At 44.1% G+C, this 13,900-nt stretch overlaps 1 protein-coding gene across 2 annotated transcripts in view; it reads left to right on the top strand.

The window, feature by feature from the left end:
* The window catches only part of PPP2R2B (protein phosphatase 2 regulatory subunit Bbeta), a gene marked incomplete at both ends in the record, with an annotated part of 387,929 nt that overhangs the window by 291,639 nt on the left and 82,390 nt on the right, over positions 1–13,900 (top strand). For both annotated transcript variants that reach the window (XM_080920409.1, XM_080920408.1), the window contains one exon: positions 3,653–3,765. In XM_080920409.1, coding sequence (XP_080776535.1) covers positions 3,653–3,765 — 113 coding nt within the window. The remainder of the gene's footprint in view (positions 1–3,652; positions 3,766–13,900) is intronic.

Raw genomic sequence — 13,900 nt, 5'->3', positions numbered from 1 at the left:
CTGTTCATCCTCCTTTTCCAATTGCAATGACAGGTACATCTCATATAATAACAGAAAGGAAATGATTAAATATACAACTTAGTACATATAATGTCGGTGTAGTTCTTTGCCTCAAACTACTGCATACAGACAATATAAAATATACACGAGATGGTCATGGTGGAGCACGTCTTTCGTCCAAGCACTGGGCAGGCAAATGAAGGTGCTCTCTACTGCAGGCTACTCCGAGTTACATGGGGAGACACCATCCACAAAATAAAAAGAATATATTCAAAACTTTGATCCTGAATTATTTCTAACTGGAGGTCATATGGATAACTTTTATCTTTGTGTTTGCCCTATGATTTCTATTTATCTCTATGGCAATTCATCATTTATGATATAAAACATAAGGTTAAAATGCCTTGCAAATAAATGGACTTAGACCCATTTCAATGCCAAAAAAACAGAAAAGATTTGGTGGTGAAATTCACTGGCTCATAAATTGTTCTCAGTCACAGCTGATGAGTAGCAAATCAAGTGACCATGAATAAGGTCCGAGATTAACTTTCTCACTCTACAAAAGCAGCCTCATGTGAACGGGCTCTCAAGAGAGCTTAGGACCAGAGGGATGTGATCATAGAGCTAGCAATTTCTAAATTAAGCCCACAGCTGGGACAGGCTCTCCTCCCAGCACAAGTAAGGGTGAACGCAGAAATGAGACTCCATGAATCCTACAAGGAGCAGCCTGGCCAAACATGAGAAAAGACTAATCAGCCCAAATAATACCTAAGTGCATGAAAATGGATTTTTACTAAAATGTCCCCATAGCTGCTGACCATCCACAACATAATACTTTTAAGACTTCTAAGGGCAAGACATGAAGTCAAGAAGCCCTATGAGGTCATGTGCTTTGCTTGCAAGAGTGGTCTACCCAGAGGTGAAGAACCTGGGAAGTGAGGCTGTGGAGCCTGGTGAGTGGTGAAGTGACTCAGGACAGGAGCCAAAGAAGTCCCATTACACACAATGAGAGGGACAGCCTTTCTCCTCAGAAAATACAAAGGCATAGACATCCTCGTGGGATGATGCTCACAGCAAGAGAGTAGTTACCTATTCTTACTGCAAATGTTTGGCACAGAAGGCTAATTCTAATAACAGCTACTGTTTGGACACTATCATTAGCCCAACATAGTTAAACATACTGATTCATTCTACCCTAATATGCCCCATAAGAAAGATGATATTTCTACCAGTTTATGAATAAATTGGGGTACAGAGTAACAACTGTGTGGTATTGAAATACATGGATGTGTGCATGCTGAAATTGAGATTTAAGTGGGCATTTCTCACTTCCTTGTATTCTGGTGACCATTTCTGACTTCAGGACTACTCCGTATTTGCCTTCTCAAAAGGACCATTGTCCTTGGCCATGTGGCTGTTGAATGAAAAATAAGAAAGACAAAGGAGGCCAAGACTGCTCCTAGGTATGGTGGAGGAGAAGGATTATTCTAGATATAAAGGAGAAAACATCCAGAGGCAGAGACAAAGGCCTCTGGGAGAGTCCAGAATGAACACGGGCAGACTGAGACAGGCCATGTGAGGAGATAAGGGGAGGGAGAACGAGAGAGGAGCCCTGGGCCAAGAAACTAACTTACACAAACCAGCTGAGTTATAAAGGACCAGAGTCACTCTAGCCCTTTGGCTGGAAAATTCAGGGTAAGGACAGGGTGTCAGCCAGAAGTAGTTTGAAACAGAAAATGAAGGATGCTAAGAGAACCTGGCAGCCAGAGTCTGCTTTGATATGTTCATAGACATCTCAGCCCTTGAGACCTAAGAGCTGTTTAGGCAGTAGGAGGAATTAGGCCCAACAGTATCTCTCAACAAATCCTGTCCAACAGAGACAAATACTGAGAGAGGAAGTGTGCCCCTGCTTTTCAGAAGGAAAGACAAACGCAAAGACTGGAGGTGTGTGATCTAATAAGGAAGGTTTTCAAGGCCATATGGCCCACAGACAAGACTGGCTTAGCCCCAGCATGTTTTCTCAAAAGGTAGAATTGAGAGCCTGTATGGAGCTCCCCTTACCAGGCCTCAGAATCCCAGAGTCCCTCCATCATTGCCTTGGGCTGTCAGCACCCAGAGGCATTAGAGTTCTCATTTTTGCTTCATTGCTATGGAAAAGGACAGGTGTCATCAAGAGATGCATGGTGGTAGAACAGTCTAAACTATAGTTTATAGTTGGGAACTATCAGGAAGCAGCAAGAAGGAAAAAGAGGGAAGCAGAGAAGAGAGGAGATTGGAGCAGAGGTGGGGGAGGGGAGAAGAGAAGGAAGGAGAGGAGTGTAGAGGAGAGGAGAGGAGAGGAGAGGAGAGACTGGTACTCATAGTTTGTGTATACTAGGCAGCTAAATTATGCTCCTGGGCTGAAATGGACATTTTGCTTCATATCTATATAGTTGAATTTCCCTGACCTGTGGAAAAGTATATTATAGCAAGAAGATCCATTCACATACTAGCTAATATTTATTTGATATTGATATTGATATTATTGAGCCTCAACCACACCCCAGGCACCATTAAATGCTGAAAGTTCAGTGATGAACAAGACAGACAAAATTCAAGGATTTCTAGTGACAAACAGATAATAAAAACTGACCAGTGTAGCCAATTGATAGTGAACTATGCTAACAGAAGAAAAAGAGAAGAGGGGAGAAAAAGAAACACTGGTATTCAAGGACAAGGAGAGAAGAAAGAATGGAGAATCGTGATGCCACTGTGGTTTTATGTAGATTTTACATAAACTACTCTGAGTTGCTCCATAAGCAAAAGTGAGTGGGCCATGTGAAAAGATCATAACGGGCATGGGGTAGGGAAATAATTCATTGGCCGAGAACTTTTCTAGCATCTATAGCCCTGGGTTTAACCCTCAGTGCCAGATAGAAGGAATAAAGATGGGTGGATAGATACATAGATAGATGGATGGATGGATAGATGGATGGATGGATGGATGGATGGATGGATGGATGGATGGATGGATGGATGGATGAATAGGTGTGTAGGTTGGTAGGTAGGTAGGTAGGCAGGCAGGCAGACAGACAGACAGAAAAATAATCACTTTCCTGGCAGAAGGCACCATATGTTCAAAGGGCCTGAAACAGAAGTGTGCTTAGTGGATAGGCACAGACAGAAGCCATGGGACAGTAGCACAGGGATTTGGATGGCAGAATGGTCAGCAGTATCAGAGGGTTGAGGAAGTCAAGAGTACCAGGCTATGAAGGGCCTTTGTGGGCATAGTGAGGACAGTGTCTAAGAAGGGTGAATGCTAAACAATGGAAATAAGTGTCCTACTGCCCAACGTGATGACAAACATCAGATTAAAATTGTCTATGTGCCAACACTTACAAGGTAAACTCTATATGTGTGACTATTCTTACTCAGCTTCAAGCAATCTTTTTACAGAATGAGTCAAATTAAAATGTAAAGTATATGTTCTTACAGTGCATCATCAGAGAAGGCTATTTGTCCCAACACAGTCTGTGTTTTGCCTCGCCGCATGACATGAGATTTATGTAGGACAGAACTTTGAGGAACTGGTTCCTATATCCCTTTTTCCTATTGTTACCTTGACTACCACTTTCCTTGCTCAGTCATCATGACTTCTAAATGTCCTCCACAGATAAAACTGTGAAGCTGTGGAAAGTCAGTGAGCGTGATAAGAGGCCAGAAGGCTACAACCTAAAAGATGAGGAGGGCCGGCTCCGGGACCCTGCCACCATCACGACCCTGCGGGTGAGTGTTGCTGTTCCAGCCATGCCCTTCAGCAGCCTGGGCTAGCAGGGGACGGGGGATTGCCCCCTGAAGTTGGTCGTGTGTTGGCCACAGCAGCAGATTGCAACTGTGATATGTGGTTGAAGGCACTGGGCAGAGACTGTCAGCCTACCCATCTCTGGTGGCAGATGGAGGAGCAGGAAAGGTGCCAGACCCTAATGACTACAAATCCATGTTTCTGTTTTGTCCCCAAGCACTTGCCACATGGCCACTGCCATACGTTGCTGTATTCTCAGCCTGTCTAGTCACATTACCTAGCATGTCTTGAACACCTTCTGTAGTTGGAATAAGGGGCTTAAGGCTACTCGGGTGGAAAGTTGGAGTTTTGCCCTTCGGGGCCCAAGCTTCAGACTCTAACAGACCTAGGTTTGTAACCTGCCACTTACCAGAATCTTACATGATTATTGCATTTGTCTTTGTGCTATTCTAACTAACAAACTATTTAAAGGAAGAGTCATTTGATTTAGACCACAGTTGGCAGGATTTCATCCAGGGTCAGCTGGTTCTACTGTTTTTGGATTGTGCTTAGAAGATAGTAAAGGCAGTAGTCATGTGTAGAGAGGGCTCACTCCAAGGTGCTCAGAAAGCAAAGAAAGAGACAGACTATATGGAGCCAGAGACAAGATATTCTCCAGAGACACTTTCTCCAACCAGGTCTCATCTTCCTATAATTCCACCAAATTATGAACTCAGTAACACTCAACGTGTGGATGAAGGACTATATGATCTAATCATCTTTGGGTGATTGGATCCACCAACCTGGGGACCAGACCTTCTGCACAGGATTCTTTTTTGGTGGAAACTGTATTCAAAACAGAGCCTTAACTTAATCCTTTCAAACTTTAGTCAGACAAGTTATTTTTCCTTTCTTCCCCGCAACTAAAATCCCTGTTGCCTATGAACTATTGGGGCTTGTCCTGTACTAATGTGCACTGTCTTTAGTTGTGTTTCTTCTGAGGCCCTACACACTGGCTGCTCTGTTCTCACGAAAGTTCCCCATCCCTGTATCAGACCAGGTTGGGGAGGTGTCTACCCACCCTGCTGTTCTAAAAGTACAGTGGTGTGGGAGACTTCAAAGAAGCATAATGAAGAATAGGAAGGCCCAAGGGGCTGAAGTGGGTTAGAAGCAGGACTGTGCTTCTCTCCCGCTGGGGATGGTGGGTGTTTGACTTGAGACCTTGAGCCTTTGGTGACTTATCTGTAGAACACATATGACAGTGGTCACTCTTCACTGTGGTTCTTATGCAGGTTCAATGAGACACTGCGTATGTGATAAAGAGCTCAGCCCATGTGGTATCTGGCACTCAGAGAACACTCCAAGCTAGCTCCCCACTTAGTGTTACCATCATCAGCAATGTCCCCAGCCTTCGCTAGCATCATCATCCTCACCACCGTTACCACTGTCAGCATCCCTTTTCTTATCCTGTGTTTGTGTGTGTGTAAGAAATGTCATGGTTTTCTTTTTATACTGTTTTGTACATTTCACACACTGCTTAGAGATAAATGGTAGCACTGTGACAGGAATATTAGAGGAATTAAGACTGCTTTTTTTTAATCCCTCATTCCATGGCAGTACTATGAGGGAAAAAATGGACTGGATGCCCCTGAGTTCTGCCATGGATTCTGCCTGTGGTGATACATTGTTCTAAAAATATCTCTTGAATCCAAAGACACTGAACTTGTCCAGACCTTGAAGCAAAGTCAATATACCATGAGATCACTGAAGACTATGTACTTAACCTGCTGTCCTACTGTGCACATACTTGGTCTGTTGAAGTTGAACCTGCCTTTAAGAGAGCAATGTAAACAGCCTGACTTTGCACAGTGGATTGTAAATTTTATAGATTTCATTGCCCCTGACCCTGAGTAATGTCTCTGTGTATTGTGGTAATCATTTGCTGAAAGCAGCCGATGGGGTGGAAGCAACCTTAAAGCAAATATTTACCAAATTTAGCAAATATTTATTTGTCCATTTTGTTGGGAACAAAATAGATATAGGCTGGTAATTCTGCTTGCAGTAGTGTTTGCTCTTCTGGGTCACTTGGGACTAGTAACATTTTCCCCTATTAAACTTGGTTAAAGATTTCCATCCCATGCCACATTTTCTGTGCTGCTCAGTCAAGACAGAGAAATCTTTTTAAGGACCAGACAAACATCAGGCACATGTACATATACACATATACACACAGAATACAGACAGACCAGTAGCCACATACTACAGACAGAGGGAAAATACAAGGAGAGAAAATTTAAATTTGGGCTCAGTCTTGATCAAATTATTATAAAAGGAAGTACTTTCCTTTCATTTTTTTAATGCAACATCAATGCATTTTGGTGACTCTGAGATTATCTTCAATGTGTTAACTGATACATCTGTCTTTGCTATGCGTGATATTTTTCAGAGGCCATCTGTAGTGCCCAGTGTGGTGTCCCATTGCCAATGGCATGCTACGGGATTCCATATATGTGTCTAACTCCTTGGAGGCTCCATCCCACTGACAGAGGAGAGAGACTGATTTACATTCCCACTAGAGTAGAGATCCACTGTGGCAAGACAACATTGCTAATGAAGTGAGCCTCAGATCACTCTTGACAGGGGCCTGAGGTGTAGCTGCCAGTTAGAAAATGACAATTCTAACTCCAGTTGTCCGTAACCAGCTCCGTGGCACTGGACGCCTCCCCCCCCCCCCCCACACACACACACATCCATTTCTTTTCCTCCTTGCTTTTAAGCTGTTGAGCAGAGGGTTGGAGAAATTCAAATTCTGAGACCCAATTTGCATTTTTGACACTTGACACTGGGGTTTGTTAAGAGACCAGGGTCTGTGGTCACTGGATTCTATCATCCACCAACCATTAGAATTGTGATTTTTTTTTTTAAATTCTGTTACTTTTCAGTCACATGAGCAGTAATTCCAACAATATAAACATTTTCACTATAAAGATTATTTTACTGGGTTTTCTTCCACTCCTTAGTCTGAGGCCTTAAAATAACACCCAGTTTATGTAAACACCCACATCTCACACTCTTTCCTTTAAAGCTCCAAAAAAGGACTGATGGAGAAAGAAGAAGAAAACCAAAACAGAACAGTAACAATAACAACAAAAAGAGAACCCACTCACACAACCCGGAAAACCATAGATTCAGAACACTAACCCCAAAGAGAGAACACTCCCATGTGATAGTAAATAGACTATTCTTGACCTACATGCTCTGCTGCTGAAATCTGCACTGCCAGCAAGTGTATCCCCACCCCCTCCCCTGCAAAGATTTCCACTTGCTCATTTCCACAGTATCCAATTCCACGTGGGTCTTGAGAATGGGAACATTTAATAATACCCGACAGCTAATTAATCCTCACTGTGTAACGAACCCATCCCTTTTCAATTCTGAGAGGCTCAGCTTCTTAAAAGCAAGCCTATGAATCTGGCTTTTCTTTTTTCTTTCTTTTTTTTTAATGGGAGATGCTCTTTCAAATCCAATCACTTGTTACCCAAGGAGCCCAGGAGAAGAATGTCTCCCTGCTCAGCATCCTTACATCCCCAAGATAATCATGATGATGACTAACACCCACTGGATGCTTTCTTACCTAATGCCTCAGTTCATCTTCAGAACTCACAATGAGGAGGAGTGGGCAGGTATTTGGCAAGGAAGTTGCTGGAATCTAGCATTTACTGAGTCTCTATTATGCCACATGCATGCCGTACTCCTTGTTTGTAGCAAGCTGCCCCAGGAGGGACGTTCCGTGCTCATCTTGTGGGGTTATAAGAGACATTGGTATACTTTTCTACTGGGACCTTAAATGTAATACAGGCTCCAGGAGAAAAAGCAACTTCCTCCTCCTATCTTTCAGCCACTTGTCATTCCAGAGCTAAGACCTGAACTAAAGCCAGGGCTCTGAGCCTTATACACATGCATGGGGCATTTGAAATGCTTTTCTCCCACATGGATGTGTTTCTGTGTGGTATGAGTCCAGATGTATCTTCATGTTTACTGGCATGAGTACACATGTGTATGTGCAAACACGGGTATGTGCGCAGGTGTGTATACATGTTCACATGTGTGGATGCATGTGGAGGCCCAAGGCTGGTTCCAAGGTGTCTTCCTTAGTTTCTGTCTCTCACTTGAATGCTGAGCTCACATGTAACTTCCACTAGGATAGCTAATCAGATTCTCTGGGGACTCCCTGGCTTTGCCTTCTGTGAGCCGGAATTGCAGGCAGACAGCCGTGCCCAACTGGCAGTCGTGTGGGAGATGAAGATCCCAATTCTAATTCTCACCCTTGCCGGCAAATACTTTATACACTGCGCTGTCTTCCCAGCCACTCATAGCAATTGGTACCTTTACTATACCTGGTCAGAGGTGCTCACCATACACACACACACACACACACACACACACACACACACACATGCACGCACACATGCACACACATACAGACACACTTGCTCACTCACTCACTTGCTGGATCACATTTTCCCAGTCACTAAGTTTCCCAAGACAACATGGAGAAACAAAGCCCTTGAGTCCCTGTGCAGCTGTGCAGCCCAAACTTCTCCATACTGCTCTCCCCTAGGCTCCCAGGGGCAATGGGCCCTTAGAGCCCTTTCTAGGCAACGGGATTGGTATTCAGGTGAATTAATCAGCCGTGGATGGAAGCTAGGTAGTAAGAAATCACCCTTGGCACTCTCTCCCAGCAGCATGAGCCTGGAGATATTGTATGCCTCATTAGAGATGGTTGCCATTGCCCTAGGAACCTAAGCCAGGGTGACATTTGCCTTTAAACCTGCTATAAATAGACTCTCGAAGGTGTGAGCTCTTGAGCTGTAACTTGTCATAACCTGTTTTCTGAAAAAAAGAGTGAGATGCTATCTAATGGATTTCATCCAGACTCCCTTCCCAGCTAATGGAAATGGTATTTAAGTAACTATGGTAAAAGTACCGCTTCGTGGGTGCGCACTGATTGTCAGGTTCTGACATCCTTCTACGATTCGCTCGGTACAGTAATTTTGCCAGGACGATGGTGTTATTCTCCAGGTCATCAGAAGCCATAGGCTTCCTGTCATTTGTCACCCTGGTGCCACTTTATCAAAGAATTTTTCCTGGAATATTTGGTAAGAAACGCCACACACCCCTTCCCAGTTACTCTCTGCATCCTTTACCTGATCTTTCTTCTTAGCACTGAGCATAGCCTAATAAAACATGTGTTGGCTGCCTGCCTTACCTCGTCCCTCAGAAGAGCATGCAGTCTGTGGAAAGGGAGGTGGGGAAGCATCCTCAGCTGGTGCAGTGCTGCCATGTCATTATTTGTCAGTAGGATGGATTACCCCAAAGCAGAGACTAACTGTTAGGGAGAGCGTGGTGTTTGCCCACAGTCTCCTGACGCTAAAATGGCAATGCTGGCACTAAAACTCTAATCTGACCTAATCTAGTGGTGATTCTTTCATTCCTTTCCTCTGTGGCTTTTGCTCTCTAAGAAAATGCTAATTTGTGGTCGTACTGCTGGGGAATTTCATCGTTAATTCCCATCTCTCCAAAGTCCCTGTCAAGATCATGAGCTTGTGTTTAGAGGCTCTGAAAGGGCTAATTTGCTATTGGGTAGCTTCTCAGGGACCAACCAACTCGTCCCCCGGACGATAATGTGCTGCTATGTGTTCCTTCTCCTGCCCCTGCCCATGAACACGTCCACCCACCTCCAAGCTCCATCACGTGTGCTTGAATCTGCAGAACTTACTGTGATGCTCACCAAACACAGCAATGGCTATTTAGACAGTTCCAGGCCTCACGGGCACGAGCATCCACCAGCCGCTGCCTCAACTGCCAGAGAAGTTTTTATGGGATTAGACAAGTTAGTCTCTCCCAATTTTGTTTTAATTCCTTTTCTCCATGGCTTTTGCCCATAAAGAAAAATTTTTTCAATGAAACTACCAATTTAACTACCTGATCTGTTTTTAAGAGAGCTGATTACGCTCTACCAGTTTAAGCTGATGAATGACAATGACCGCATCTACTCAGCCTTTCATCAAGGTAGGCTCGGGGCTCGTCAGTTTTTGCATATGTTTTACAACTCTTTCCTTCTCATAATCCTGTGACTTAGGCATTGCACCCATTTTAGAGATTTGTAAACTGAGGTGCAGAGAGATGAGCACAAGGTTGACAATTCAAAGACAGTAAGTAGACCCACAGGCAGAGCACAGATTTATGTGCACTGGAATCCTGTTTTTCATGTGATGAGAGCTATTTTGGCTTAATCCCTTGATTTATACAAGGATGAGAACTTTTTGAATGCTGGATGTATGACAGGCACCATACAAACCAGTTCCTATAAAAAGGCAGTCTCGGAAAGAAATGAGCCACTCTGTCCTCACGGCACAGAGGAGACAAAGTGCCTGTGGAATCAGGCTAAGCCGTGGCTCTCGGGATGCAGCGTGCTTCACGGTCGCCCAGCATACTTTCCAAAAACTGTCGCTGGACCGCATGACGAGGAATTCTGGTCTTGACAGCTTGGATAATACTCTTCCTAGGCAACCCGTGAGGAACTCTGGCACACACAGAAGTACTGACAGAAGCTCTGTGTTACTTCTCGGTTACTAAGAGTAACACATATAAGGTTGCCATGGCAGCTCACGGGATGCACAAAATGGAAGACGTGCAGGGTAGGGGTGGGGTTTCCCAGATCAGTCTTCAGGGCTACACTAGCTTGGTGCTTACGGGCATCGTATCTGGGACGCAGGAGAATGCGCGCTGTTGTTTGCTTCCTCTGATGGGGTAGATAAGAGTCCAGCTCCTCATAAGAGGAAGCAGCCCGGTCAGTCCCGGGGCAAACAACTGGTTGAATCGGGACTGGCTTTCACTGCCCCTAGTGTTAATTCGGGGTTTATGCTTTAATAACCAAGGCCTCTTAGGACAGAGAAATGGCCTTCCTCCAGCCATTTTTAATTTTTTTAACTTCATTTTCTGATTTATGGCTGCACTGGGTGCTTGATATACAATCTTTCCACGGCTTCATCTTTCCTGATATTTGTTGCAAATAACAATGGAGTTTTAGCTTCTGCAGTGAGAATCAATCAAGTGTGTTTCATATTCACGGGCTGGCAACGGCCCCCGACGGCCCCCCTGGATTAGATTAACTTGGTGAATGTGTCACTCTGCTGTGGGTAATTTCTCATCCCTGCCTCCTTCTTCCCCCTCCTACTTCTGCGGGCGGATATTGAGAGCGTTCATTGATTGACTGCCCTCGAAGTGAATACTGGCATGTGATGTGTGTAACGCAGCGGGACGCACATATTCTGTTTATGAAAATAAATAATAATTTCTGTTATCATTATTGATTGTTGCCATTATCTGATTGAATCTGTCTGTGTCATGGAGTTTCACTTTCGGGATCAGAGAACACTCTACAGGATCCCAGGCAGCTAGGCCACAGACAAACCTCCATGTCTGGGCTCATTTAGCCTTTTAGGCATGAGAATTGTGAGATTTCTATTCCTCTTGCTAGTTGATTCCTTTGTCTAATATCCAGGGAGATAATAGCAGTTGTGTTCAATAGTAACCAAATGAACTAATTCACTTGGAATTATTACATCAGCTAATACTTAGTTAGCAAGCATCTGCTGCGTTCCAGAGGCACTTGGCATAATTGATCCGTCCACAGAAACCTGTAAAATGTGTGATCCTCATTGTTAGGGGATGGCACCTGAATAGGTAAAAGTTAAGGAATTTGCCCAACAGAGGTTAATAAGTGGTAGTGCTTGAACTCAAATCCCTGTCTTTCTAATTCTAAAATTCATATTGCTATCCTGCCTCATTTTAAGACTAAATGTTTGATATATGCCTTGAAATTGAGGTTTGAGCTCAGATCCATGTGAATAGGCTGGGGTAAGAGAACAACTTGTCATATAGGTCATAGAGACTGCTGGCATTGACAAAGGTGGGTTTGTTGTTTTGTAGGAAAGTATGAAGGTAGGGTACTCCACTCCATCTGAAGGAATGCCTCCTGTGTGCGTGCACACACACACACACAGCTACTCAGAAACTACAGGAAAGGGGCCAAGGCACTCACCCATGTCTTAGTCAGGGTTTCTATTCCTGCACAAACATCATGACCAAGAAGCAAGTTGGGGAGGAAGGGGTTTATTCAGCTTACACTTCCATATCACTGTTCATCACCAGAGGAAGTCAGGATAGGAACCCAAGCAGGTCAGGAGGCAGGAGCTGATACAGAGGCTATGAAGGGATGTTACTTACTGGCTTGCTTCCCCTGGCTTGCTCAGCTTGCTTTCTTATAGAACCCAGGTCTACCATCCCAGGGATGGCGCCACTCACAATGGGCTCGACCCTCCCAGCTTGATCACTAGTTGAGAAAATAAATATCTTACAGCTGGATTTCATGAAGGCATTTCCCCAACTGAGGCTCCTTTTTCTGTGATTAACTCCAGCCTATGTCAAATTGACACAAAACCAGCTAGTACACCATGTCTATTCACTATGACCCAGAGAGTAATGTCAGGAGCCATTGCCATGACAGCCTCTAGGATCTGTTCCAAATTGGAGTGTCTCTGATGATTTTCAGTTGTCCCTTCTGACTCTCAAGGTCTACACAGACCAATATGAAAGCAAATCCCATCAAAATAGAGTTGCCTTGACACCAAGGGAGAGATTTGATTTAGATTGATCTGCTGTGACTCCCGCTATGGTTGTTAACTCTAGCCGTTTCTTAATTCTGTTAAACAAGTTCCTTCCCTTCCTGTTCTAGTCATATCAATGGGGCAGCCACCTTGTGCCCAGAGTTACATTCCAACAGTAACTACTGAAGATATTTATTAAGCATGTACCCTCTGGCAGACAGATTACAAGAACATTGCATTGTACTCTGACACTAAACCCATGAAGTGGATAATTCTATGATGCCCATGTTGTAAATGGGGCACTTGATTATTAATCCTGAAGCAACCTGTCCACACTTACAGCCACAAAGTGGCAGGGTTGTATTTTTTCTCATTTTTTATTAGATACTCTGTATTTACATTTGAGATGTTATCCTTTTACCCTGCCCTGCTCCCATCCCCCATCCCCCTCCATTTGCCTTCACAAAGGTGCACTCCCTCCTAATCACCCTCTCCACCCCATTGCCTTGGCATTACCCTACATTGGGAAAACATGCCCTCCCTGAAAAAAAGCCTCTTCTCACATCGATGCCAGACACTGCTATCTTCAGCTACATATGCAACTGGATCAATAGGTCTCTCAGTGTGTGCACAAAGGTTGGTGTTTTAGTCCATGGGAGATTTGGAGGGTTTGGTTGGTTGATAATGTTGTTCTTCCCATGAGGCTGTAACCTCTTGCAGCTCCTTCGGTCCTTTCTTTAGCAACCTCAATTATTTTTAACCTGTTCAATTTGACTCCAAAGCCAGTGCTCTTAACACTGCCCTATATAAGAGTCACCAAGAAAGGGGTTATTCTTTGACCAAATGGCAACCATCATCTGTAACACAGGAGTGACTGTAAAGTCTTGCACACATCAGGATGATAAAATAGGAAGTTGGTGCAGAGTCAGATCTGCTACAATCAGAACACACTCTCTAATGATATCACATTATCTCTCAGCCCAGGGATACTTCTGGTAGGCTGCATTTAACATACTGCAATTAGATCCAACATAGACAGCAATCAGAATCCTGTACCTGGCTTAGGATCATTTGCTCCACAGCCCTTTAGAATGTGCCCATGGCCTAATCCTCAACAGGAGTAAGATGCTGAAATACCCACCAGTGTCAGAAAAGCATCACATTTGACCTAAACAAAAACCAAATGTTTTCGTGGTGTCGAGTGTAATTTAATCTTGAGACACTATGGTTAGAGTTTAGACATCTCAGAATCTGGAAGGCTCTCCCTCCTTACCTTTGACCATTCTGTGATTTGAATTCAGGGATGGGCTCTGAGAAGGTTGACCTAACCCTGAGCACAGGGACCCTGATGGACTTTTTCGGGCTTTGCAAACAGAGTGTCAACATTTTAGCCCTTGTTCCCACTGCCCCAGAGAAGTATGTTTCTCCCATCTTTCCTCTAAGTTATTTCAGGTTATACTTTAAAGGT

The sequence above is a fragment of the Micromys minutus genome, assembly GCF_963924665.1.
Source record: "Micromys minutus genome assembly, chromosome: 8".
NCBI classification, from domain to species: domain Eukaryota; kingdom Metazoa; phylum Chordata; class Mammalia; order Rodentia; family Muridae; genus Micromys; species Micromys minutus.
The sequence above is the reverse complement of the archived record's forward strand: the minus strand, read 5'-3'. Positions and strand labels throughout refer to the sequence as shown.